The sequence below is a fragment of the Gymnoscopelus braueri genome (genome assembly GCF_963280865.1).
Source record: "Gymnoscopelus braueri genome assembly, chromosome: 16".
Taxonomy (NCBI): domain Eukaryota; kingdom Metazoa; phylum Chordata; class Actinopteri; order Myctophiformes; family Myctophidae; genus Gymnoscopelus; species Gymnoscopelus braueri.
This window is the reverse complement of record NC_137616.1, coordinates 25955133-25981972: the sequence shown is the minus strand read 5'-3', so window position 1 is coordinate 25981972 and position 26840 is coordinate 25955133. Positions and strand designations below refer to the sequence as shown.

Genomic DNA, 26840 nt, shown 5'->3' with positions numbered 1-26840 from the left:
GTTTTTAATCTTGTACAGCACTTTGGTTGACCACTGGTTATTGTCTCCGCCGGAGGCGGAGAGTATGTTTTCGCTTTGTCCCGCTGTGTGTTCACCTCCCTCCTAGCCAAGCTAACATTGGTCATGCTCCACGTGACACGTGTCAATATGTTGACACCAATGCCTTTGATTGGCTAGAGGGACGCATGACGAAATGAAATCCTATAAATAGGTGTGTCACTTCAAAAATCCATTTATGTTTTTTGAAGTGAGGTAAGACAGGATCAATCAGTCTTGATTGGAACAGTACCTTCCAGTACAAATCACCCGTCCGTGCGTGTGTGTGTCCCTCTGAGAACACCTAACATTGGTCAAGCAAAGGCGCAGAAGGCCAAAGCTAAGAAAGCATACTCATCTACAACAGTAACACAGAAGATCTATATATAAAGATCTATATAAGGACTATAGAGTTGAATTGATCCCACAACAAGGCCGAAGTCTTAATACTGTAACAATTGGCCACCTTGATCAAATACATTATGTAGCACTAGAGAAAACTGACATAGATCAAACACACCAATCAACTGCTGAAACTGTTCAAGACAATGAAGATGAAGAAGACAGACAAGCATTTGAACAAACCAGTCAATTACGACGACTCCCATATGACACATTGCTTCAAGAAGAACATTTTTTAGATGCAGACACTACATATTCAGTCGCCCCTGCAGAACACCAAAAACCACGCGCATTCTACCAAGACGACCCGTTCTACCAAGACGACCCGTGCTATTAAAGGTATCATGACATTCATTTTCACTTTTTTTATTTTCAATGTTTTATTTGGGGTTTTATGACCTCAATTACACCCAAAAAACCTGAACTTAGAACATTCAGTGGATTTTCTGTGGTCTGGGGTTTTCTGAATAATTAGGCTGAAAAGTAATCTGAGCTTGGCCCTTCGACAGTGAGGTCACAGTCGATTAATCCCGCCCACTCTCCTCCTCGCCCCTCCCCTCCCCTATCCTTTCCTTTGGGGGGGGCGGAGCAGAGGCGATGATTGACAGGCAAAATCCCTCACCAGCGACACCCGCAGGCAAAGATTTCTTTTTCCATTGCAGTTGAAAAGGCTTTAGAAATGTGAGAGAAAAACACCTGCCATGGATCACTGGAATGGAATTTTCACTTAAAACTTTTTGTACACTTTTGAAGGACCAGGACAAAGACTTTGAATGTGGTGTAAAAGTGAATGTCATTAAACCTTTAAAATAGCACGGGTCTGCTGGCGGAGACTTGTGCTCCGAGGAGCACATTTTCTAGTTGTAAATGTGCTTTATAAATAAAGTTTGAGTTGAGTTGAGTTTTTGGTATTTTAACATTTTGTTTAATTTTTTAACATTACTTCTATTTTGGCAAATACACTCTTATATTGTACTTTGAAACTCTGTTATGATGTACGTTTGACAAATAAACTCTTAAATTGTAGGCTACTTTTGACCTCGTTGTTGTGTTGTGTTTGGGGGTTTAAAGAACAGTGGGTTGAATATCACTTACCAACAACAAAGCAGTAGGCTTAAAAACCACTGGACACGAATCCTAATTCAGTGCCCACTCGTCCTATTGCCCAGTTATCCCGGTGCCCACTCATCCACGTGCCCAGTTATCTCCACCCCTAAGTGCCCACTCGTTCAGGTGCCCACATGTCCCTAGTGCCCAGATGGTTTTGGTGCCCAGTAGTCCACCTGTCCTGTTACCCTTTAGAATAATATACTGTATACATTGAAAATAGCCAATCTACAAGCTGTGAGCTTGTAGTAGATCTTTAAAAAAAAATCTGCACAAATCTGGTACAGGGCTACCTGGCACAAAACATTTTCAGATGGGGGTGTTAGGGACAAATACATATTAATTTGAGGGTCCATGACGTGAAAATATTGGAGAACCACTCGTCAAAAAATTTGAAGCAAGCCCAAATAATCAACTATACTTTAGAAACAAGCCCCCCCCAAAAAGCCGCAACTAGATCCATTTTAGTTGACCTTGTATTGTAAACTGTACTTCCATGTGCTTTTTCTCTGCAACCTTCTAAATAAAGTATTCAATCAATCAATCAATCAAACAAACCAAAATTTAGAAGCAACTTCACAGAAAAATAAGCCCAAATTCGCTTATAATAATAAGCGGACATGGCAACGCTGGCTGACAGGCTTTCCCTTGAGGGGGCGGGACAAAAAGACTAACAACTTCATGTTATTGGTCGGTTTTCTGTTACTCGAGCCCAATTTGTACTTCGTCGTACGGCAGGTGTCGCTTGCCAAAAATAGCCGATTTACAAGCTCACGAGGTGTATGAGCGGACGCGACGCCGTGAGCTTGCAGATCGTCTATTTTCGGCGCGCGATGCAGTCGTACGCTGGAGAATATTAGACATTTAAAGCCCCAATCAGCGATACGAACGTAAACAAATTGCTGGCCCCGCCACAAAATAGAATTATCTTTTTGTTGTATATATTTAAATTTAGGGCTGTTTTAATTTTGTTTACGTTGGTAATGTTGTAAACACGGTAGTATTTATTTGTTTGGGGTAAAAAATAAACCTTGATTTAGGATGGGGTTGAAAGTTCTAAATAGCATATTTTCCATCTAACAATCAAATAATACTTTCAGGATGTATGTGCACATAGGCCTAATTCAAATGTTAAAAACGTAACATTTCCACAATTATTTATATAGTCATCATTGTAGCCTAGGCCTAGATCAGTCTGATGCACTTTATGTAGAGGCCAAGCGGTACCAACCAGATGGGTGAGTGGGGAACTAGGGGGGAACAAAAAAAAAAGAAGTAGGGAAACGTCAATGTGTCTCGATAATCACACTACAAATCGTTTAGCTATACAATGAATTTTAAGTGTGTACAAACTGTCAGGGGTGGGCTGTAAAGTGTAAACCCTGATGTTGTGGATTTGTACATAAATTGGGACCCCCCCATGCGGTGTTAATGGTACAGTCATACGCTGTCATCGGCGTTGCCATGTCGGCTTAATATAAGCAACTTTGGGGTTCTTTTTCTGTAAAGTTGCTTATAAAAATTGGTAGTTGCGGGTTGCGGCGGTTTTTTGGGATTGTTTCTAAAGTGTACGTGCTTATTTAGGCTTGCTTCCAAATGTATTATTTAAACCAGTGGTTCTCAAATATTTGCATGAAAATGTTCTGTGCCAGGGAGCATTTGTGTTGTTAGAATGTTTAAAACAATATTCAAAATATTTGACATTTTATTACAAGAATTTTTGAAAATAACAGATCTGTAGATTGGCTATTTCTAAATAGCCGATGTATACAGCATAATAGATTTAAAGTGCTCATGTTTGTGGCCTAATAGTCGCTTCTTTTGGGCTTGTTTTGCTAGACCTGGTTGCTTATTTCTCTCACAAAACCTGGCAACACCGGCTCCAGTCCTACGCTGTCACGTTGAAATGTAATTTCAAGGGCAATCCCAGCTGTGTGTGTTTGAGCGTGCATCTACTGTACATTGAGACGACGTGTGTTCCGTGAGTCATACATCATGCTGTGCAGAGTTGGTCAAGTACGCAGGTAAAACAAAAACCAACAGCGATTTAACTGACTGTATTCTGTAGAAAACGCCTAGTTAAGCCAAGGTACAGTCATAATGTTAGCTATAGATAGCATGTCCATGAACTTGAGACGTTGGCATGATGTTTATTGAAACCAGGAGATGCTATCATAGCCTAGCAGCAGAGCTAAGTTAGCTTGTGGCGTTTAAACAGTCGTACAAGTATGTTTCCAGCTTTATTTGGTTATGACATGATTAAGCATTTTGTAAGCTCTGACATCCCCGCATGCATGGCATTCTTTGTCCGAATGTCCGTCCACATTACGTTTGCAGTAGTATCCGAAGTATGTTAACTTAATCCTGAATCCAGGGCAGTCACTTGAGGACAGGTGCTCCACCCATTGTATTGGATAACTTGGACCAGGCTGCTACTTACTTAACAGTGACATTTCTTGCCTGAAATGTCATTTCCTCTGAAGCCACCAATTGTCTAGTAGTGTTGGCCACAAGCAACTTAGCTGTTATAATGCTATCTGGCAATCGTCTAAGTTAAACCAACCCTTGACAGTCCATTCATTGAAACCGACAAGTCCTATCTGACAGTAGTGGATCCTGGCAATCTTTAAGGGGGGGGGGGGGGGGTTCGACTATATAATCAACTAGTTAACTAAACATGGTCATATTGCATTTTGTGTTGTGTTATTGTGTTTAGTCTCTGAAAATATCAAATTGGATTCCCAACCTGAAAATGTAGCTATTTTCTGTTTAATAGAGAGCTGGTGAAGATCCCTGTTACTGAACAAACACTATAGCAATGATTACTATCAGAAGAGAGCTCCAGGGTGGGGGGGGGGGGGGGGGGGGGGGGTGTTTATCGGTGAGAACCAGTCGTAAAAAAGTTTATCAAGCTGTGGGCTAGCACACAGGAGCACAAACAATGCATTGAAATGGCTGGCCGGGGGCCAGATAGGACTTTTTGGTTTCAATGAATGGGCTGTCAAGGCCAGGGTTGGTATTGCAACTTAGATGCCAGATATCCAGATAGCATTATAGCATCTATGTTGCTTGCAGCTATAGTGTTATAATTCAAGCACTTGTCTTTGTTTCAGGTGCACAGCCAGCCTGTGTCAAACATTAAACCAGGTTACTGCATCAAGGCAGAAGCACACGCTACCTGACCTGGCGTATGACTATGGTGCCTTGGAGCCCCACATCTGTGCTGAAATAATGCAGATCCATCACAGCAAGCACCATGCCACTTATGTGGCCAACCTCAACGTCACAGAGGAGAAGTACCAGGAAGCACTTGCAAAGGGTACAAACTAAACGCTCAGATGATGCTTTAAATCAAATGTTAACACATTGGGTGCCAGAGGTTTATTAAAATATTATACTTTGAGTGCCAGGACTTTTTAAACATTTTGAACCTTTTTCAAGTAGTCACAAAATATTTTCAGTGATCACCGTCCTCACGGTGATCCCCTCATTACACACATACAGGTCTCGTACAATCGGGGGGAAAAAATTTAAAACATTCGGAAATCCATTCCATAGTTGCAGCCAGTTGAAAATAGTTAAATTAACATTGTAAAAAAAAAAAGTGCACAGGAGCCGAGATACAGGTTTTTGAAGTCATAAGTTAACCAGGAGGTGGATTGGAGTCTAAATCTTGTAGGAGTGATATTTCATGTTGCTGTGAAGGAAAAAAAAATGCACCCAATGTGTTAAAGGGGTGAAGGGGCTTGTGTTCTTGTGCTAATTCCCATGGATGTGTTTGGTTCCTACTCCCATATTTCGCCGCAGGCTGAAAACTCACCTCTTCAGGAAACACTACCCTTCCTCTCTGCCTGACCTACTTGTTGTTAACTAGTTGTACGAACGCTTGTTTTCTATTGCTGTATTGTTTATTGGATTATTGGATTGTTTATTGGATCTTGTTTAGTCGATTCACTTATTTGTTTTAGCTCATGCTCATTTGATTTAGCTATTTTGTCTCATCTGTTTAAGGAAATAGGTAGCTGATATATTGCACTTTTACCTTAGCGCTAGGTATACTCTTGGTTGCTTGTTTTTGCAGATAATGCACTAAGGACTTCTGGTGATTAGTAGTTTTCGTTCCCTACCTATGTTGAATGCACTTATTGTAAGTCGCTTTGGATAAAAGCGTCTGCTAAATGACTGTAATGTAATGTAATGTAATGTACTCCAGGTGATGTGACGGCACAGGTTTCCCTCCAGGCCGCTCTGAAGTTCAACGGCGGAGGCCACATCAACCACACCATCTTCTGGACAAACCTCTCACCAAATGGTGGAGGGGAGCCACAGGGTGAGGCAGAAAACAAAGCTTGTATTGTCACATCACAGGTTTACAGGTGTAAAGAAGTGGGTGGAATAATGTCTGGTGCGTGCACCATCATTTAGTTGTTTTCATGAGAAGGGAGAGATGATGCAAGAAGAGAAATACAGGATAGAAACGGGTTAAAAGATGCATGCATATTCCATGCAGGTGTGTACATACATTTCCCACCATGAGGCAAGATGCAAATTCTAGTTTAAAACAGATGTTTTGGCTCATTCATTGACTTTAGATGTCACCTGACATATCTATAGGCTGAGATCTCTAATCATCTGTTAATTAACTGGCTGAGCCATCATGCACCCCTGAAATTGGTCATTTTAACCTGAATTTACTTCCTAAAATGTTTTTATTTGCATTGCAAGAATTTCAAAATTCTGTTTGGAGAAGTGTTAAAACTGTTTGTCTCTGCATGTGTTGATTGATTGATTGATGTAGTTTATTTTTTTAGAGTTATGCCTGTTATTCCTACTGGCTTATCACCGGGCTAAGGATTCACCTCCCTTTGCGCCACCAGATGGTGCAAAGATGAATCTACTGCTACAAGATAACCTAACAGTCATTTTTTGTTATAGGCCACCTACATGCATAGTTGCTTTGGTGCGGTCTGGCCTTTAGGCAGATTATAAAATGATTACTTTCTTAAGTCATTTTAGCCTATGACATAACATGCAAGCATTTATCTCTGCCCTGCAGGATGGAGCATGTTATCTCAAACTCTTCACATCAGTATACAGAATATACCACACTCCTACTTTGTAACATCCTTTGTAACAAAATCTAATTGTATGTATCCTTTGTAAATCTTAATGTCATGACCACTGTAAGTCTATGTACCGTCGTTGTAATTCAATATTATTGATATTATTTTAGATGTATTCTCTTGCATTAGGCCCAACCCTATTCACAATGCACTGTGCTCATGCTTCAAGAACTTTAAAGGTAGCTAGTAGGGGTGTGCCGATACACTAATTTCACGATACGATATTGGGCTCACGATATCGATACGATATATGGTACTTTTTTATTATGAAAATATATGGGGGGGGCAAAGCGTATGAAAATATATGGGGGGGGGAAGCAAATGCAAACAAATACCTGTTTTTGCATTATTTAAAAAATAAATTCCGAAACGATACATATCGTCACGAAAACGTATCGTCGGCACACCCCTAGCTAGATAATGGGTGGATGACGTTAACTGTTTTAAAGCTAACTGGGCCCTCCTTCCCCCTAAATATCGTGATTAGATGTGAATAAAGCACTTTCTTAATCCTCTAAAGTCATTCATGTAAACTGGTCAGCTCAATAGTTTGTTTCTTTCTTTGACGTCCTGCAGGGGAGCTGATGCAGGCGATCCAGAGCGACTTTGGCTCCTTCCAGAAGTTGAAGGAGAAGATGTCTGCTGCTACAGTGGCAGTACAGGGCTCAGGCTGGGGCTGGCTGGGCTACGACAAGGAGAGTGGCAGGCTCCGCGTTGCTGCTTGTGCTAACCAGGACCCTCTCCAGGGAACCACAGGTCAGTTTCTAACGGCAAAGCCATATTAAATGGAACTGGCCATCTTTCTGCATCAGCTTTCCTTCACTTATGGGTCACGTTGTACAGAGTTTTCAGTGTTATGTTATATCGGTTTCTTCTTTCTGATCCACAGCTCTTATTCCCCTACTTGGTATTGATGTATGGGAGCATGCTTACTATCTGCAGTACAAGAACGTCCGGCCTGACTATGTCAAAGCTATCTGGAATGTCATCAACTGGGAGAACGTTACTGAGCGTCTCCAGAATGCCAAAAAGTGAACTCTATAATTCTTTAAAATGTCCCCAACTGACACTTTCTAGGGGTAAGAGCATGTTTGAACTGGGTCAAATAGCGTTTCCAAATTATTCTAAGAATTTGTTTAAACCTGAGAGGTGGGCTTTACTTAATCAAGCCTAAAAGTGTAATACAAATATTACACTTTTAATTCTGGAGAAAAACATTTGACATTTAGATACTAACTTCAAATCTTGTAATTGTCAGTGTTTCAGACTCTCATATGGTCTTTCATGTGAAACATCACCCATCTGATTCCTAAGTAGGATATTAAAAAAAACACCCACACACAAATGGATCTGACCCAGTTCCCTCTCCATCCCCTGGACTTTATTTCCTTGAAAGCGCACAAATATATCTTTCACAGCAAGGCTGGCTGGCTTTTCATAACCAAGTGATGACCGTTATACGGTAGTTGATGTTAAATATCCAGAATGCATATTCAATCTACTGAGCTTTGTGTTTGTCATAATGGTTGGCACCAAGATCGGTTGCAGTCACTGAAAATTCATGTTGTATGATATGATGTATTATAATAAAATGTAGGATTTCAATTCAACTTTTTCTGTTTGTTTTGGACTTTGGTGTTCACTTTCTTAAAACTCTTCTATATTCAAAGACAGTTGTAGACTTTGGTGTTCACTTTCTTAACTCTTCTAAAGGCAAGGGAAACTACACAGATTTATACAGCCAACATGAAGTTACCAGTGAGGGTCAAGGCCTTTGGCAAAGTATTTATTTAAGTGGCATGCATATCAAGGAACTTAAGAAAGGTGTCACTTTATAGAAACTTAAAGGAGAATTCCGGACAAATTAAGTGTTATCTTTCATGTCTCGTTACTCACCTAGCGACGTAAAAAGTGGCGTTCTTTTTTTCCATATATTCCCCTGTCGTCATTTTTATTGACAAACTTCACTAAGCCACGCGCTCCCATTATAACAACGGAGGGTGTTTAAAAAATGACGACGGGAATATATGGAAAAAAAGAACGCCACTTTTTACGTCGCTAGGTGAGTAACGAGACATGAAAGATAACACTTAATTTGTCCGGAATTCTCCTTTAATAGAATGTCACGTTTCTTTTTTTAAAATTAGATGGTCACACGATACGATAACTTCATCACCGTACAAATCTAGAACATATTCCGATTTAAAGAATCTAGAGCCCTACAGTTAATGATGTACAACGATTTTGTGAGGAAAGAATTGGGTGACTATTTAAAATTGTGATTCCTGAGTCCTGAAAAATGGCATCACTATAAGGGATTTTATTTCTTTTTCAATCTAATGCTCTGCTTTTTTAGATCTGTTCACTGGAAGTATACCATGTAGCCAAAAGGTGGCGGTGTTCTCCAAAGAATTCTGCCTTGGCTGCACATCAGAACTTAATTACCCTTTCCAAGAATGCTTTGAGTCAAGTGTATACTCAATGATTAATGACTTTAAAATCAACAGAATTTTTATATGGCATGCGATCATGCAACAAACGATAATAAAATCCCCAGTTGCCATGTATTGCACTAATTGTCTCACTTAGTGGCCTCAGGGGCATCTCTGTCTGATTGATTAAATTAGTTTGTAAAACAGCTTCCAAAGAAATACTTAACATTTGTATTATATTAATAGATGTTTATAGTGTATATTTTTTAACCGTTCTTTTGAGACTTATAAGATTTTAGTTTCCTCACTTAACCAGCACAGTACAGTCTTTCTTGTACAAAACGATGCTTTAAATAGTTTGATATATGCCTTTCAGTCTATTGCGCTCATTTATGGAGAAATGTTAACAAGGCCAATGTTCCTCAATTTTCTGCATCAGTAAGCAGACTTTTATTTCATGAGTAGTTTGTCTAACATCTGCACACAAACCATTCATCACAGCTCTTTCTCTCACTGTGTTGTTCTCTCAGATCCTATCAAAAATTGTTTTTGCAAATTGGTCTGAGATGTCTACTTTAATTTCAGCCATTCAGTTCCCCAGTTAAGAATTGTCACCAATCGGATGACCAATAGGAAGTTTGGATTCCAGAAGTCCCACCCTCATCTTGGAGCTTTCTGTCAGCCACACTGTCCTGGGCAGTGATCAGACTTCATACTGTGATTTACACAATACTTTGAGACTTGACACAGCACCAAATCAAATATATGGTAGTTATTGTTCTTATACACAATTTGAATTCTCTACCAGTTATTTTCTATGTTTAATACCTGAATACAATTGACTACCCTCTCATGAGTGATACTTTGCAACTTCAAAGCTTGTTTTCTGGAAGCTTGGTTCCATTTGTATGGTACATCTAAGAACCAGATGTCATAGTGCCGGGACATGCTGCAATGGCCCAACACACTGATACAGTATATGTACCGTAATGTGACTTTTAATATTTGGGCTCCATTAAATGATCAAATATCTCAAAATTGAAGTGTACTTTAGAAGAAGTCAGTTTTTGCTTTTCCACTTTTATTTTGGGTCTGGTCAACTGAGATATGTTATTTCTGATTAGCGGATCTGTCAGACGTTTAAATTTTTTTGGGGACTTGTGCCCATATTTTCATGAATGTGGCAGCAATAATTGGTACTGAAGCAGTACGTCTGCCCTCAGGTGCTCTTTAGGTATGGACTACAGAGGCTGCACCTACTTTTGTAAATATATTAGTAATAACATTAGCAGACAAGCTTTGACAACTTAATTTAGTGACGTTAGATTTTTTTCTGACAGCCTTTGAAAACCATTTAACAAGTCTTCCCCCTCATAAGACGGTAGCCTAAATGTGGCCTACTTTTGCGCTGTTGAATCTGGGGCGTGCCAAAACATTTCCTTCTTCCTCTTACAAGTCTTACAAAGAGCAGTGAACTCACTCAGGATGCAGTTTCTCTAACCTCTGGAAGGAATGAAGGGCAATGTTTCACTCTTCCCAAATATTCTCTCTCTCTCTCTCTCTCTCTCTCTCTCTCTCTCTCTCTCTCTCTCACATCCTGATCCTCACTGTTGCTTTCTTTCACAAGACATTCTGGCTTGAAAGCTCTTTCCAGGGGACTGTCATGCGTATAGTGTACCCCACAGACACACACATCTCCTTTGTAATTTTATTTTCATTGTTTAAATGACTACTATGATCTTCATCAGGCCTGTTAGAAGAAAAACTATAGTAGTACAATGTAAATCCTCCTCAGCAATTAAACATTCTAGAATGGCTGCAGGTGAAGTTTTAACATAAGTTAATTATTAGGATTAGCTTAGTAGCAGAAAAGGGAAAGTCTTTTGCTTTTAGCTCCAGGTCTATCATATTACACACGCTCACGCATGCATGTGCACGCACAAGCACATGACATGAATGCATGTGTGAAGACATGCATGCATGCACGTATACAGAAATACAATATACACACCCATAATAGGAAATTAATACAAGGTCCACTGTTGATTTCAGTGGGTGCACACAAGCATTTGATGGAATCTCACATGTGGCTTTGTCTCACATCCTTACTTTCATTGTTATGGCAAGAGCAGAAAAGTGCGTGCCGATCACATACTGTGTTCTTTAATGTGCCCAAATTATGTCTGGGATACGCCACATAGTCAGGTTTTCCTTGCATAAAAATGTTAATGTTACTCGGCATTTCAAAGATAAATGTAGGGTGGCCCGAAGGAGAGAAAAACATACCAGCTCTCAAAAATAAACTCTTGTATTACTTATTCAGACTTCCTGAAGTGCTGCCATTTTTTTTCGCAGTCTCTCTAGTTGACTTTGGGTCGGATTTGTAGACAAAGACATTGAGCTGAAACTGTAATTTCCCTTGTCTCTAACATTTTGGTAGTGTATTAATTATGGTTGGGTTGTCTTGATAAAGGTGCTTGTGAACTAAACGTCGAAATAAATCAATGCAGAGGTCATTGGTGTGCGGGAATTATATTTTTTTCTTTGAAAAACAGATTATTTGGGGACAAGTCTGTCAGCTCACACAATGATAGACAGACAGAAATATAGAAAGATGGATAGTCAGACAGACAAATAAGATTGACCTGTGGTGAAAGAAGGATAGCCACCATTTTCGCTCCCAGCAAACCAATACATGGGCTATTCTGTCCTATGACGACCACAGATCATAACTGCAACCCAAAAGCTTAACCCTAGTGTAGTAGCTAGCTTAATCAGCAAACGATCAGAACAGGCTTATAATCCCCACAGAAAAGGTGTCCGTCTTTCAGCAGTGTAACATGCATTATGCCCCTTGTCCTATACAAGCCGTCACAGTCCCACTTGAAGTGGAAAACTATTAGAAATGGAGTGGCAACAAGAGGGAGGTAAGACTTTCCAGCTTTGGTTGTCCGTTGTTCCTGGCAAAGAGGGGCAATGGAGCTGCATACAAGGCACCCATTTGGTTCTGAGTATAAGTGCTCTGAGAAGGAGCTCTCCACAGGGCACTGAAGTGCCAGGAACTAGACATTTCAGTGGGACTGGCATGCCATCTGGACTGGCTAAATGCCCTCTCCTGCAGCTATGGTGAGGAGGCAGTTCCGTTTAACATGGCCACTGAGAGGGCTTGACAGGCAGAGAAGGACCTATGCAGAGAACAGTTACATTTCTTTAAGATTTTGTTTAGGCAGTGCTTTGCTTTATTTTAGATAGGAGACTGTTGACAGACAGGAATATGAGTGGAGATATGGGGAATGGCATGAAACATTGGTCTCTGACCTCTCTGCCTTTCTTAGTGCTCCCTCAATGTTTCATTTCTTTAAACATCAACATGATTCATACCTGAAAACAAAACAACTCTGTATGTCTGCGTGTGCAATATGCCTTACATAGACCCAAGAGTCTACCCAAACCGTCTGATGCTGATCCCAATTATGAAGAGTCCTACACCACATATTACCAATGTTTTGACCAACATTTAACTTAACAACAAATACACAAATAACTATGATAGATTTTAATAAAGTAAACTTCAATTATGCAAAGAATATCAATTATTCAATGAACAAGCACAAGTAGGCCTACATCTGAAATACACACAAACTGAACTTCATTTTATTTAAAGGTTTAATGACATTCACTTTTACACTACATTCAAAGTCTTTGTCCTGGTCCTTCAAAAGTGTACAAAAAGTTTTAAGTGAAAATTCCATTCCAGTGATCCATGGCAGGTGTTTATCTCTCACATTTCTAAAGCCTTTTCAACTGCAATGAAAAAAGAAATCTTTGCCTGCGGGTGTCGCTGGTGAGGGATTTTGCCTGTCAATCATCGCCTCTGCTCCGCCCCCCCCAAAGGAAAGGATAGGGGAGGGGAGGGGCGAGGAGGAGAGTGGGCGGGATTAATCGACTGTGACCTCACTGTCGAAGGGCCAAGCTCAGATTACTTTTCAGCCTAATTATTCAGAAAACCCCAGACCACAGAAAATCCACTGAATGTTCTAAGTTCAGTTTTTTTTGGTGTAATTGAGGTCATAAAACCCCAAATAAAACATTGAAAATAAAAAAAGTGAAAATGAATGTCATGATACCTTTAACCACTCAAGAGAAAAGCAAGTCTTTTGCACACCTACAAAGGCAACAGGTACGTAGGAAAAGACCGAATGGGGGCCCCAAAACTCTGTCTTCAAATAAAACAATGACTTTAATGGGTATATAAACAGTGTGTGGGAATTTCTATTCTATTTAGCCATAGTTTTTTCTATTTAACCACTTAAAGCTGCACTCCCCGGATTTGAACCCGGTTTCCTGCGCAAGTGTTGACATTTTTACCATTGAGCTAATTAATAGAGCCTGCCTGCTTGCTCAGGGATTAAATTGAATCTTGACCATCAGGTCTAGACGAGACATGACCTTTGACACTAAATCTAAATGTCTCAATAGAAGAGCAGGGAGACAAAATACAACCACCCCAATTGTAAAAGTTATATTGTATTAATATACTATACCATACAGATTGGACAAAATTACATTTTATTCATTAAAAAAAGTTACATAGTGCCACTTTAATCCCTATAAAGAAATAAAGAATCTACAAGCTCACATGTCGCAACACGATACATTGTGAGCTTGTAGATGTACTATTTTTGTAAAAGCTTAACAACTGGGAGACATCAGCTGCATAATTGGCACTACTGATAAAGGTAAATGGCTGATATATTGGCCAAACTGATCGGTCTGGCAGCTGGCTCTAATGTTCATGTTTGCACGTGGCTATGATATGAGAGACCGAGAGGTAGACAAAACATGCACACATTCAGAAGAGAATAGAGGGGTAGCGTTGGGGAAAAGAGAGGGGAGGGAGGGTGTGACTACACACTGTATGGCTTCTTTTCAGCAGTTACGTAAGTGGCTAAACTCACGAGTATAACAGCATCTGAAGGACTGTGGACATCATTTGGGCAGGAGAGTGAGTGTGAGGACTTGCCACAGGACTAGGGTCAATTGGGTTTACATGGGATCCATCCAGACTTGACAAATCCACACAGAGATCAAGACTCCTCAATTTTATGTCCAAATGTCTCCTCTCCCATCACAGCACTATAAATGAAAAGATAGATAGTTAGATAGATAGCTATAGAGAGAGAGATATGTCCTCGGTGGCAGCTGTAGCTCCAATGAGGCCACAATGATCCTTCTGTCGATAAAAAAAGGAGAGTGAGATTTATATTTGTAAAACATCAACTCCGGACAAGTTTATGGATCAGTTTACAAGCTTGTGAATCATTTCCACGGGGCCAGCCTTAAAACTTTTAAAGCTTTGCAATTTAGATAACCTCATCATTCAAGGTGGCTTAGGATTGATTTGTTTGTGTGCGTGCATGCGTGTGTGTTTGTGTTTGTGTTTGTGTTTGTGTTTGTGTTTGTGTTTGTGTTTGTGTTTATGCTTGTGTTGGGGTGTGTGTGTGTGTGTGTGTGTGTGTGTGTGTGTGTGTGTGTGTGTGTGTGTGTGTGTGTGTGTGTGTGTGTGTGTGCGTGCGTGCGCGTGTGCGTGTGCGTGTGTGTGTGTGCTTGTGTCTGTACAAGCGCACGTCCCTGAGCTGCGCATATGTGAACAAGCCAACACGGCTGTGTTTTCTCTCTCTCTCTCTCTCTCTCTCTCTCTCTCTCTCTCTCTCTCTCTCTCTCTCTCTCTCTCTCTCTCTCTCTCTCCCTCCCTCTGCCTGTTTCTTGGCCTTTAAATCTGGAGTGGCCTTCCCCATTGCTGTATTATTCATCTTGGCAATTAAGCCTGCTGGATCTTGAGAGGATAATCCCCTTGGATTTAATCAAGAGGAGAGAGTTCTTCTGGCATGACATGGGCCCTCCTCCTCTGGACTCGGAGCTCCTCAGCAGATCCTCTTTGGCCGAGCCCTCAGGATGTCAGAGGGAACTGGAGAGATCCTGGAGGACACTCACAGACAGGATATCATAAAGGTTCCCATGATGCCATAAGGGTGCTGGCACTCGCAGCAGACTGTACTTCCTGTCTGGGAGGGAGCTGTTCCTGCTGTCATGAGGATCCACGTGCACACGCAGTGCTTGATCCGCTTTCAACTGCAACAGGAGTGCAATTAATTCTGCAGAGCGCTACGATTTAAACAGGTTAGGATCCACATTATAAATGTTGAGTAAATCGTGTTAACTATGCTTCACATCCATGGAATAAAACCCCAAGATTGCGATTTGAAAGCAATTTTTCACAAGTCATGCCTGCTTTTGCAAACCTTTCCAAAAAGTGTGAAAAAAAGAAAAGCCTTTCCGCAAGTACTCCCTCCACTTGGCTTATTGTAAGTGTGTGTGTGTGTGTGTGTGTGTGTGTGTGTGTGTGTGTGTGTGTGTGTGTGTGTGTGTGTGTGTGTGTGTGTGTGTGTGGGGGGGGGTCTGTCTACTGTATCTAAATATCTCTGGTCTTCAAGCCACCTGTTCTAGACACTAAAAAGGAGGTATGGTATCTGTGAACGTGGGATGACAACACAGAAGCCTTGGGGTACAGTACACTACCGTATATTGTTTCTGCTTCCTGTTACATTATGTTCTTTGCCGTGTATATGGAGAGTACATCTGCTTCTGGGTGATTCTACTGTATGTAAAGCACAGATCTCTGACAGAATATTGGCACTGTGTGTGAGGCCATAATACACATTGCTTGCCTAATAGGATTTAGCAAATGTACAGGGAATCTTTGGAAACAATTCATCTGCAACAGGAAGATCAAGGAATGAAAGTTGGAGTGAGAGAGAATGCAGAAGGAAAGGTTGATTTCCTTTTGCTCTCACTCAGTTTCATATATTACAAACAGGAAATATGCCCAGCGTCGCCAGGGTTATTGTGTATTCAGGTTCCGGTACCCAGTATTGGCCTGGATATTAGGTGGGTTACCTGCCCATATATGGAGATCTCTGTATCTGTTAGTCCATGTCCATTTTATGCCCATATATGGAGATCTCTGTATCTGTCAGTCCTTGTCCCTTTTATGCCCATATATGGAGATATCTGATTCACAATGGACCAAAATCCTATCAAATCCTATCAAAGTGAGAGTGACAAAGAACCCATATGTCAAAAAGGCTGTTATGGTCCATTACTAAAGAAGACCTTGCATGGTCCGTTAAAAAAGATGCAAGCAAAGAAAAAGAAATCTTTGATATCACTGATGGTATCCATTAAGCTCAGACATTGTGCTGTTTTGGTATCCTGATCAAAGTTACATGTTTGGGAGTACATGTGAGGTGGAACAAGATATAAAATATATTACCAATTGCACATCTGCCAACATACTGAGCTGCGTCTGCAGTTTTCCCCTCTTAACCTTCACCAATACAGTATGGAAAACTGGCCGTGCTAGCAGCAGCAGATTTTTCTTTTTTTCCTGGGGCAGTGGAGTGAGGCAGAATCTTCTTCAAATACACACGAGTTGGAAAACAGACTCCTTGACAGATGTACTTGCAAGAAAGACGGGAAGAAAGAGTGAGGTGAGGTCATGTTAGTAACAAGATGCCTCTTGACTGAACATGGAATAAAACAGGTGTTTGTCCTTAGGATGCACCTACGTCTAGTATATAATCATAGGCATTTGGCTGACAGCCTTATGCAGAGTGAGTTGCATTGAATGAGCGGTGAATTGCTAAAGCACCTGTGATATGAGTTGCTGTAACTGTACATGGTTATTGATGGACAAACACTGGCTTTTGTGGGGATCAGACCTACAGTCTTTCTGTTAGGGATGGATTCTTGCGTTTCATATTAGTTCAGCTTCAATTCATTTTTGTATCTGCCTCCAGAAATTACTTGCATCACCATAATAAATCATTATAACAGTAATGTCCAATTGCATTCTCAGGTGTTACATTAGCAACTGCAAAGCGACACATTATCCACTATAAAAAGAAAAGTGCTATCCAATAGTCTCAACAATCTGGATAAATTGCTCTCTGCTGTCTTCGTAATTCAGTCATAATGAGACCCATGATGAGATGAAGTCATTGGACATCCCCCCCTGGACAGAAGAGACACGAGGCTATATTTTTCTCAGCGTCCGTCTCAATCCATCTCTCTGGTCTGCTGTATGTCACCCTCGGACTAAACACAGCAGACTGGTGTGCATATGGAACACTGGGACCGATAACCAGCAGTGGAAAAAGTGACGGGATCATGACAGAAGGTATTTTGAAAGAGACGGAGCGAGAGTGGGAGAGAGAGAAGACATTTTCACCTCCTGTCCAGTGGTGTATAGCCACAGATGGCTAGGCCTAGACCAACCCACCCTGGACCCGCCCATCCCCAATGCTGGAGTTAAAAGATTATTTATTTGTTGAAGTTGTAAAAGCGTACAAACTGCTCTCTTGCTGAAATTAATGTTATTCCATTATTATTTTATATTTGTGTAAAATAAATAAAGACCATGGAATTGCTTGGATGAATAAGACATGATTTGCTTGTTTGTGTAAAACAAGAGTAAAAGTTTAAAAGCCCTGCTAGCGGTCCCCAGAGGCTGTACTGCTCCTTACAACCAACCAGACCAAAGTGCTCTGAACTAGTGCACTATCGGGGACAAAAATGTCAAAACAAAAAAGAAAATGTTTAATCATTACTAGTGGCACAATTACCTTCAAGGGTAATGGCAGAATGTTTACGAGTTAGGGTTAAGAGCGCATAGCCTATAGATCATGTGATGTTGGACCAGGAAGTGGGCATGGTTGACCTTCCATTTCAGGCCTATATTGTGTGCCTTGGTGAAGAGCTTCATTCGTGGGTAGGTTCATGTTTGACTGGTGACGTCTGGCGTGGAAGTCGACTGACCAAAGTGTTTCTGGGACTGCCACATGTGGGATGTAAGCCAGTAGTAATCAAAGCACTGTTTGAGAAGCCATTCGATACCTTTGAAACAAACAATTCCTCCAGTTGTTTTCATCCCAACCAATGAATCAATCTAAACTGAACTGAGCTGTGAGTGACCAGGACGCCGCCACTGGGCGACGGGTAGACACCACTGAGAGATGACTGGGCTGACCAAGACGCAACATGAAAGGTGAGATTTTTAGCCACACTCATTACCTTCTGGTTCAAAGATAGCATTTAGCTTGGCTTGGTTAGCATGTGAGTGGTCTGATCATATTCATCTTTTGCTAGTTGAGAGGAAAATTGTTGAGTATTGCCTGACTGTTTATGCCGCCTAGTAGGCCTGTGTTTTATGCCAGTTCTGAATCTCTCTCTGTTGTCAGTCTTTATGGTGGTTGTATTCATTGGACATCCTTCTCCTATCACAACACCTCACAAATGTTGCTGCTGTGTTTGCACATTGTTGTACTTCAGCTTCCCCCAGCAGATTTGCGAGTTTTCTTCTTTTATTAGTCATGTTTTCAAATTCTTTGGGTGTTTGTAATTTGTGGGAAGTTAGGTAATGTATAGCTCAGTTGCAGTGGGTGCTCTCTCTCTCTCCCCCTCTCTCTCTCTCTCTCTCTCTCCTGTCTATCATCAATGGATGCAACCATTGATTGTTAAGGGGGTATTTTCATTGGTTTCGCTATCCACTGGTCAGATCAGATCTTGCAGTTTACAAGATGTTTTTGCAGCTTTACTATTTGATAGATTGTGGACTTGTTATGAACCCTCCCTCAATTTCTCCTGGTCCGTCTGTCAGTCAGTTTCTGGCTACGCCACTGGTCCAGATTGAAATCCCCCCAAAACATAGCCTTCCCCACAGAAGCCACATTTGTAGTTCTTAAGAGACTCAGGGGGGGACTTTTTACGGAGGTGAAAGACACCAAGCCAGCTTTCCCTCCCCTCTCCCCTCTGGATTCACCTGCAACTGGCAGTCTGGGGACCTGTTCGAGATGATGACCGAACAGATGGAACTAACCAAGGAGATAGCTGGGGAAGGAACAGGAATGGCGATTAGACTTTCACTCCATAATAACAAGCAGTCTTTTTACAACTGATAGGTGCAAATCCACAGAATATAGCATGCAGCACTGCTCACTGCTGTTGTGTGAAGGAGATGGGAAACGGGGCAAGACATGGATGGTATTAGATGAGGTCTGGTGAAGTGAAGGAGCGTGCACATCCTCTAGATGTGCAAACTAAGGTTACAGCAGCTTTAACCACTTAAGCCCTATTTTATACTTCGTCGTACGATGGTGTTGCACAGTTAAACAATAGGCAATCTACAGTCTCACAACACGTTGCTTTGCGGTGCGTTGTGAGCGTGTAGATCGGCTATTTTTGCAGAAGATATTTAGGATAGGGCAAAAAAACGAGAGGGACTAGTATAGGGCCCCCGGGGACTCCGATCTAGTGTGTGTGTGTGTGTGTGTGTGTGTGTGTGTGTGTGTGTGTGTGTGTGTGTGTGTGTGTGTGTGTGTGTGTGTGTGTGTGTGTGTGTGTGTGTGTGTGTGTGTGTGTGTGTGTGTGTGTGTGTGTGTGTGTGTGTGTGTGTGTGTGTGTGTGTGTGATTCTCTTTGCCAGGGGATTTTCCATACTCACGGCTGTATCTAGAAACAGATGCAATATTGGCAGTGTGACCAGGAGACTGAGCTATAGAGTTTTAGAAAAATAAGCCCTCAAAGCAATCCAGCCTCTGTCCCAACTAATTTCACACTCAACCTCCTTTTCACTGCAGATCACCCTTTTAAAATTGCCCCGCACTTCACAAATGAAAGCCTAATTTATGTTTTGTTGCACGACAGCGGCGCCGGCGCTTGCCGATTTTTTTTTTCTTCTTCAAGCAAGCAAGCTTGGAAGTTTGTATAAATTATGATTTACTCGCTCTGTTTTTCTGTCCGTTTTTCTGTGCTTAACCATTTAAGTCCTACAGGCTATTAAAATAACCGATTTACAACTTTGAAAAAAGAAAAACGTGGTTAAGTCCACTGGATTTCTTGTTCTCTACTGATGCTTTTGATGAAAGGCGCCAATTCATTTCACACCTCAGTGTGTGGACCATGTCACTCTTTAGACAGGACGTTTCTGGGGATCTGTGGTTTAAAGTGAGTTCACACACATTTCCAAATCATCTGCAGTGATGGCATTTAGAGAGGAAAGATTTAGCTAACAAGCAATTACTATTCCCCCCCCTCAGACTCTCATCATTCATGCCCCCCCCCTCCATGTCTCTCTGTGTCCATGTGAGGTGGTCCAGTGTGAGTGTAACTCTTTAAGGCAGCACGTGGATGAGCTCATCCTCATGCACATGCGGCAGCGTTTTAACAGCTGAGACACAGCAGCCTCGGTGCTCCCCAGGGGTTACGACCCACACGTGCGCATGCTGCATTACATACACACTCGCAGAAACACAGCCACACGTGCACACGCATCATGCACACACCTGTGTATGAACTCACGCACGCACGCACGCACGCACGCACGCACGCACGCACGCACGCACGCACGCACGCACGCACTCGCTTGTGCTCTAATTACTTTCATACAGTTGAATTTTCAAGGGGTTCCTTCGAAACACCAAAGCAAAATAAATGCCTTCACTCCACGGCAGAAGTGTTTGTACTCAGCATTACATCATCATGTTCACGCTTAGTTAGGAGCATACGGTTATGAGCACATTATGGACAGATCTTCAAAGCAAGCGGCTACAGTGTGTATGTGTGTGTGTGTCTCACAGACACACACACACACACACACACACACACACACACACACACACACACACACACACACACACACACACACACATCTGTGTTTGTTTATTAGAGATAAGAAGATGGAAACCAGTGATTCATTACTGGCAGACACATTTACAAATACAAATACTAGGTATAATAAACATAAATGCAGAGTTGCGTGAGCAAAATATAACATTTTCCTAACCACCACCAAGTATCCATTTGATATTCTTTACAGTTGGCGGGAACAAATCAAGTAATCACCCTTTGGCATACTTCATGAACTGTAAGTTGACACCTTATGCCAACGCTACGGGTTGTGAGCTTGTAGATCGGCTATTTTCTGTGCATGACAACTAAGTATAAATCAACCTTAAGTGCCAGCCCTACTGTGTTTACGAGTCCATGTAGGCTCCCTGTCAAAGTTCACTGGAAAGTCGTATTGAAGTGTTCATAAACGTATTACACTGTGCTCCTGCTGTCCTCTCTTCCCCTGTGCTTCCGTCTGCTGGCTACAGTATCGCTCTACCTTGGCCAGCTAGCCAGCAAGCACAGGCAGCTACTCATGTGATGTGACTTTTTCCATCCACAATGGTGGGAGACGGCCAATCAGCCAGAATGGAGCGAGACCTGCACTCTCTCGCAGCATCTTCTGGCCCTGACAGTGAGGATGTTTTTTAATGCCCGGTGATTAATAAGACATTAAGTAATATATTGCTCTGGAAGGCGCTTCGGGAAACTGCGTTCTAATTTTTCCATGTATGACTTCCCTTGGTATGAGATGGCTTTTCAAGATGTGTTTTTGTTGAGATTTAGTGGTGTTAACACAGACGCTGAGGAAGGAGGAAAGTAATGCATATAATATATTCAATGCCTAGTAGTTTCGGATTCATGACACTCAGGAAGTTTACGATGTCTGGATCAAGCATTGCTTCCAGTCATTGTGTGTGTGTGTGTGTGTGTGTGTGTGTGTGTGCACACGTGCGTGCTTGCATGTGTACTGTATGCACATCTGTGAGGATGTTTTTGCTAAATTGGGCAATGGGCACATCTGTCTGTTTTCTTCTGTGTATAAATGATTCCAGTTCCCAGGTCAATTATGAATAATAAATGATGATACCTGTCTGAGTAGAAGGACAAGACCGATGTACTCGCTATGCAGCTTTAACCCAGATGGCGTCTTTGTTTTGCTGTTTTCCTGCTGGCTGTCTGTCTGTCTGGCTGGCTGTCTGTCTGTCTGGCTGCCTCTCTGTTTTTCTCATCCACTGGGAGTAGAGGTTTCTTTATCAGGTATGGTATCAACATTAGATGATGCAAGAGGGAGACAAACAAAATAAAGGAAAAATAAAGAGGGCAACAAAAAGCGAGACCAAGAAACCAAACAAGTGAGGCTCAGGTATGCCGCAATGCCAGAACTGCCACAAGGTCAGAACGTTTAGATGTTTAACCACTTAAACCCTCGAGACGTGGTAAACTGGCCCTGAGTCGGTTCTGTACTTGGACCGCTTTCTTCCGGATTGAAGTGCTCATAAACGTATTAACAAGTGCAGTTATCTCTTCGCCAAAAATTACCGATTTACAAACAGCTAATGTCCTCCCCAGAATATGGATGTTGTGGTTCAGACGGCTAAGTTTAGGTGTTCACTACGTAACAACTATCTGTGACTGCATGATAACAGACCTGACACCATTCTGAACTGACCATCTGGTGCAAGTTAAAATAAACACTGATAGATAATTGCAACATTGCATTGGAGTCAAGTCTGGTCTTGGCTGATTGATTTTGATGCAGCACAGGCTGGAGGAGTACCACTCACAAGCCTACAGGCACGGGTGGATTCCAGAAGAACAACGCAAATATTCCACCATCATCTAACACACGGCCAGGGGAAATTAGCAAGCTTGTCGCTCTACTGTTTTCAGTTTAACAGAGAAGGGAGAGAGAGAGAGAGAGAGCAAGAGAGAAGGAGATGGAGAGAAAGAAGAAAGTGAGCAAGGAAGAAGATGGATAAAGGGAAATAACCAAACACTTTCTATTCTCTGGTCCCATGCAGTGCAATGCATGTCTTCATTATATTATGTAACCGCTTGTCACCTCTGTATTTTCCCCCCTTCTGCTTCATTACCAAAGGAGTGTCGATACTCGTTGCTGTTGGAAAGCTGCCTCATGGCTTTTAAATGACGTCACGTCTGTCTAGTTGCACTGGTGCAATTTCACAGCTCGCATTTAAACCTGCTGAGTTTACTTCAGTGTGATGTTGGATTTGAGATTCCACCACACTGCCAAACATGATGGCCTTTGCATGTCAACAGTAGATCATGTCAAGAGGGAGATATAAAATGTCCATTTGCAGTATGTGGTTATGATAGAACTGTCATCAGAACCCCTGTGGTGTCAGCCCATGCATCAGAATGAAAGTAACTCTTAACTCTTTTTGGGCGGTGAAACCGCCCCTATAAGTGAGATTTGGAAAAATGTACTAACTCCTGCGCTGTGATCTGGGCCCAGGAAATTAGTAGAATTATCCTGCGCTGTGATTGGCCAATCACAGCCTATTCAGGACTGTGATTGGCCAGTGTCACATGACACATGTGCATAGCCCTATATAAGCAACCATAACTTGAAAAAAACCAAAATTTGGTTTTTTTCAAGTTAAAAAAACCAAAATTTGGTTTTTTTCAAGTTATGGTTGCTTATATAGGGCTATGCACATGTGTCATGTGACACTGGCCAATCACAGTCCTGAATAGGCTGTGATTGGCCAATCACAGCCTATTCAGGACTGTGATTGGCCAGTGTCACATGACACATGTGCATAGCCCTATATAAGCAACCATAACTTGAAAAAAACCAAAATTTGGTTTTTTTCAAGTTATGGTTTTGTCCATCATAAAGAGTGTTTCAATAAATGTATTTATCCTTTGTACATGATTGATCGACTCCATTCAGTATTGTGATTAGCTAGCAAGACACCGCCCACTTCACACAGGGTGTATTTTTTACCTTGTGTCCATATATTCGATGTTGTCAGTAATGTTCACCATAGGTCAGCATTTGCACAGTGTCTACTTGGTTGGTGTTTGTGGATAGTTCAAAAATGGACCTGCAGGGATTTCAAGCTAATGGATTGGAAACTACAGCCTTTCTCTTGCTGGAACGTTAGCACGATATTATTGTAGCCATGGTTGTTGCATCTATATATATATATTCTATATATAATATATATATATATATATATATATATGTATATATATATATATATATATATATATATATATATATATATATATATATATTTAAATCTAGTTTGAAGTCTCTGCTGCTGATGTCATCAGAAGGTACATTTTCAAGATATCCAAAGCTCGCCTCTGAGACGCAGAGTGAATAAAGAGAACTTAATCGTAAGCATTAGTAGGACGATAGGTGAAGTGTTCTTTAACCTACTGCAGACAGAGAAATTGGATAAGGAGAGGTGACAACCCAGAGATGGAGAGCAGAGCACTTGATGAACATACCGTGTCAGTGATCTGAAGCAGAGGAATACCAGATTCATGTCCATATAGGCTGTATTTGTCACAGACTTGTATTTACCTGGATTGTAAGACTAGGGCCACTGGAGGCATTACAATACCACTAACCTCCTGTAAAGTGTAATAATGATAGAATGCTGTGGTTGCACTGGGCAACTCCTAGGTGCCAATGTGCTCAGCAAATATTCAGTGGGGTGTTAAACAAACAAATTAAATCTCAGCTGATTCCGCCCTTCTAAATTAAGCTCAGCTCACTATTTCATCTGTACTTGACTATAAGGCTGCTATGGTAAACCAGGCAATGTTTGAGTTGTTCAGAAAAGTGACAGCATACTGTAAATATTGTACTAACACTGATGATTAATCTATAGAAACCCTTTGAACAATAGGGGCAATAACGGACAGCCATGATGGAAGGTTAAGATGAGGGGAAAATGTCTTCCAATACCAATAAACTTGTCAAAGGTAGACACCACTGCCAACTTTGTGTTTTGATTATCAAGCAAAACAGCTTCTGGCCATGAATTCCACTGGCACGTACTGGTGCAATGATGTAATTGTATCAATTGCGGACCGTGGTTGACGATAATAATGAAGTAATAGAAAACTTGAGTAATTTTGGCACAGGGCAAGAGCAGTGGAGGTGGTTTAATGAACTTGAATCCAATGGTTTGTAGCCAGGCCCAAAGTCTGAAAACAATCTGTCAGGTCATCGAAGGAGCAGACGGGCAGGGTTTACCACATCAGGACAATTAATCTCATGTCGCATGAGTTGTCAGTCAGGAAAAGTACACTCGATATACTTTCAAATATTTTCCTGTGATTGTCAGCGATTTCTGGCACTCATTGTAGTGACTGTCTATTTGGCTTCAAAATAGACACAAATAAATGTTGAAAACGATATGACAATACTATTTGACCCATGTCTTGTGGTTTTGGATCATATGTCTAGTTGATTACACCATGCAAAATCCTCAAGTTTTCATTTAGGTTGGGTATCTGCTACAGCCATTATTACACTCAGTCATGGCGCAGTCGAAAAAGCAGCTGCTGGTTCAAAGTAGTGCGGAACGGAACTAATTAGGATTTGTGAGGAATGGCATTTCAGAGCAGGCACACAGATCCACAGTGGTAATTTATCGATTTGTAACTTCCAAGAGTGTATGAATGTAACCAAATGGACCGGTTGCATTTGGACACTCAGAGTTCAATTAACACAGAGAATTTCACTGTACTGGTCAGTCAAAGGGGAAAAGCAGTGATGTTGGTAGTTAAGGGTTCACTTTTTCTACTCCAGCTCTGTATCTCTGCTGTATCCCATTTCTGTTGCAGATAATCCTCAGTGTTAATTTAACTCTGAGAGTGTAGATGTATTAGTACACTCTCAGAGTTACAAATTAACAAATTAACACAGATGATTTTATAGCGTATGAAGTAACAGTAGAAATTCCTGTAATAAAACGATCATTCCTCTATTAGAGGATCATCACATTCAAGGTTTTAAGGAGTACGTCAATGAAGTAACTTTCAAAGACTTTACAGCAAGGCTTTAAGCTTCTATGTTCACCGTCCTGGCAGCATGGAAGTCTGGAACCTCATTAATCGATTCCAGTGTCTAAAGCAGACTTCATTAGTGCTTTAACAGAGGCTATAAAGGCACAATAACTTAGTCATGGACATTCGCTGCCCCTTTATCAGATCGAAAATACAGGCTATGTGAGATAGGATGACAGAATGGCTCAGCTAACTGCGAAAGCCAAAACCACAGCCGCTATTACGCATAATCCTCAACGCAATCCATGTGGTTTATGAGCCAATAAAGAACTGTATTACCTAAAAGCCACTGGATTTGGGAGGGTCTGTTCATTTGGTGTAAAACTGACATACAAAATGTTCTTTTACAATCAGGGATTGTAAATTTTGTGTGTGTGTGTGTGCGCGTATGAGTGTGTGTGTGTGTGTGTGTGTGTGTGCGAGTGCGCACGCATGTGTGCGCGTGTGTACTTTCAATAGAGGTTAATTGCACCTCAGACCTCACATGCATTTACAGAGGAAAACCATTAACAATCAACTCAATATTTAGTGTCTCTCCATTATAGTTTAAGATGGCAAATTTAAATTCTTCACTACTTTTCCAGAGGGTTTCTTCTACCTCAAAAGAGCATTTTAGACAGCCACATCCGCAACTGATGACAGAATTGGGATAAGGGGCAATACAGCTCTCGCCTGACATAATTATCTGAAAATTAGTGTCCCTCTATAAATACAAGTTTTCCTTTCATTACAGATTGGTGCACTGTGTGTGTGTGTGCGTGTGCGTGTGTGTGTGCGGTGTGTACTTCATAGACTTAACATTATAAACCCCCAAAACAGCAACAGTTTTCTAACAAACAGCGTCATTGCTTTTTAAATGGGAAGTTGGAATGTTGGCAGCAGTATTGCCTAGGAAACCCTAGCTGAGTATAAAACCCTTTCCAACACTTCATGTCATGAGGAGGACTCTTCGTCTCCTC

General features: G+C 41.3%; 1 protein-coding gene across 1 annotated transcript; it reads left to right on the top strand.

Annotated features, from left to right (window-relative positions):
- Window positions 1-3426: 3426 nt before the first annotated feature.
- On the top strand, window positions 3427-8278 carry sod2 (superoxide dismutase 2, mitochondrial). Its single transcript, XM_080452627.1, has 5 exons — window positions 3427-3569; window positions 4659-4864; window positions 5759-5875; window positions 7245-7424; window positions 7558-8278. The coding sequence occupies exons 1-5, from the start codon at window positions 3541-3543 to the stop codon at window positions 7701-7703; spliced, it is 678 nt and encodes a 225-aa protein (XP_080308753.1). The 5' UTR covers window positions 3427-3540; the 3' UTR covers window positions 7704-8278.
- Window positions 8279-26840: the final 18562 nt, after the last annotated feature.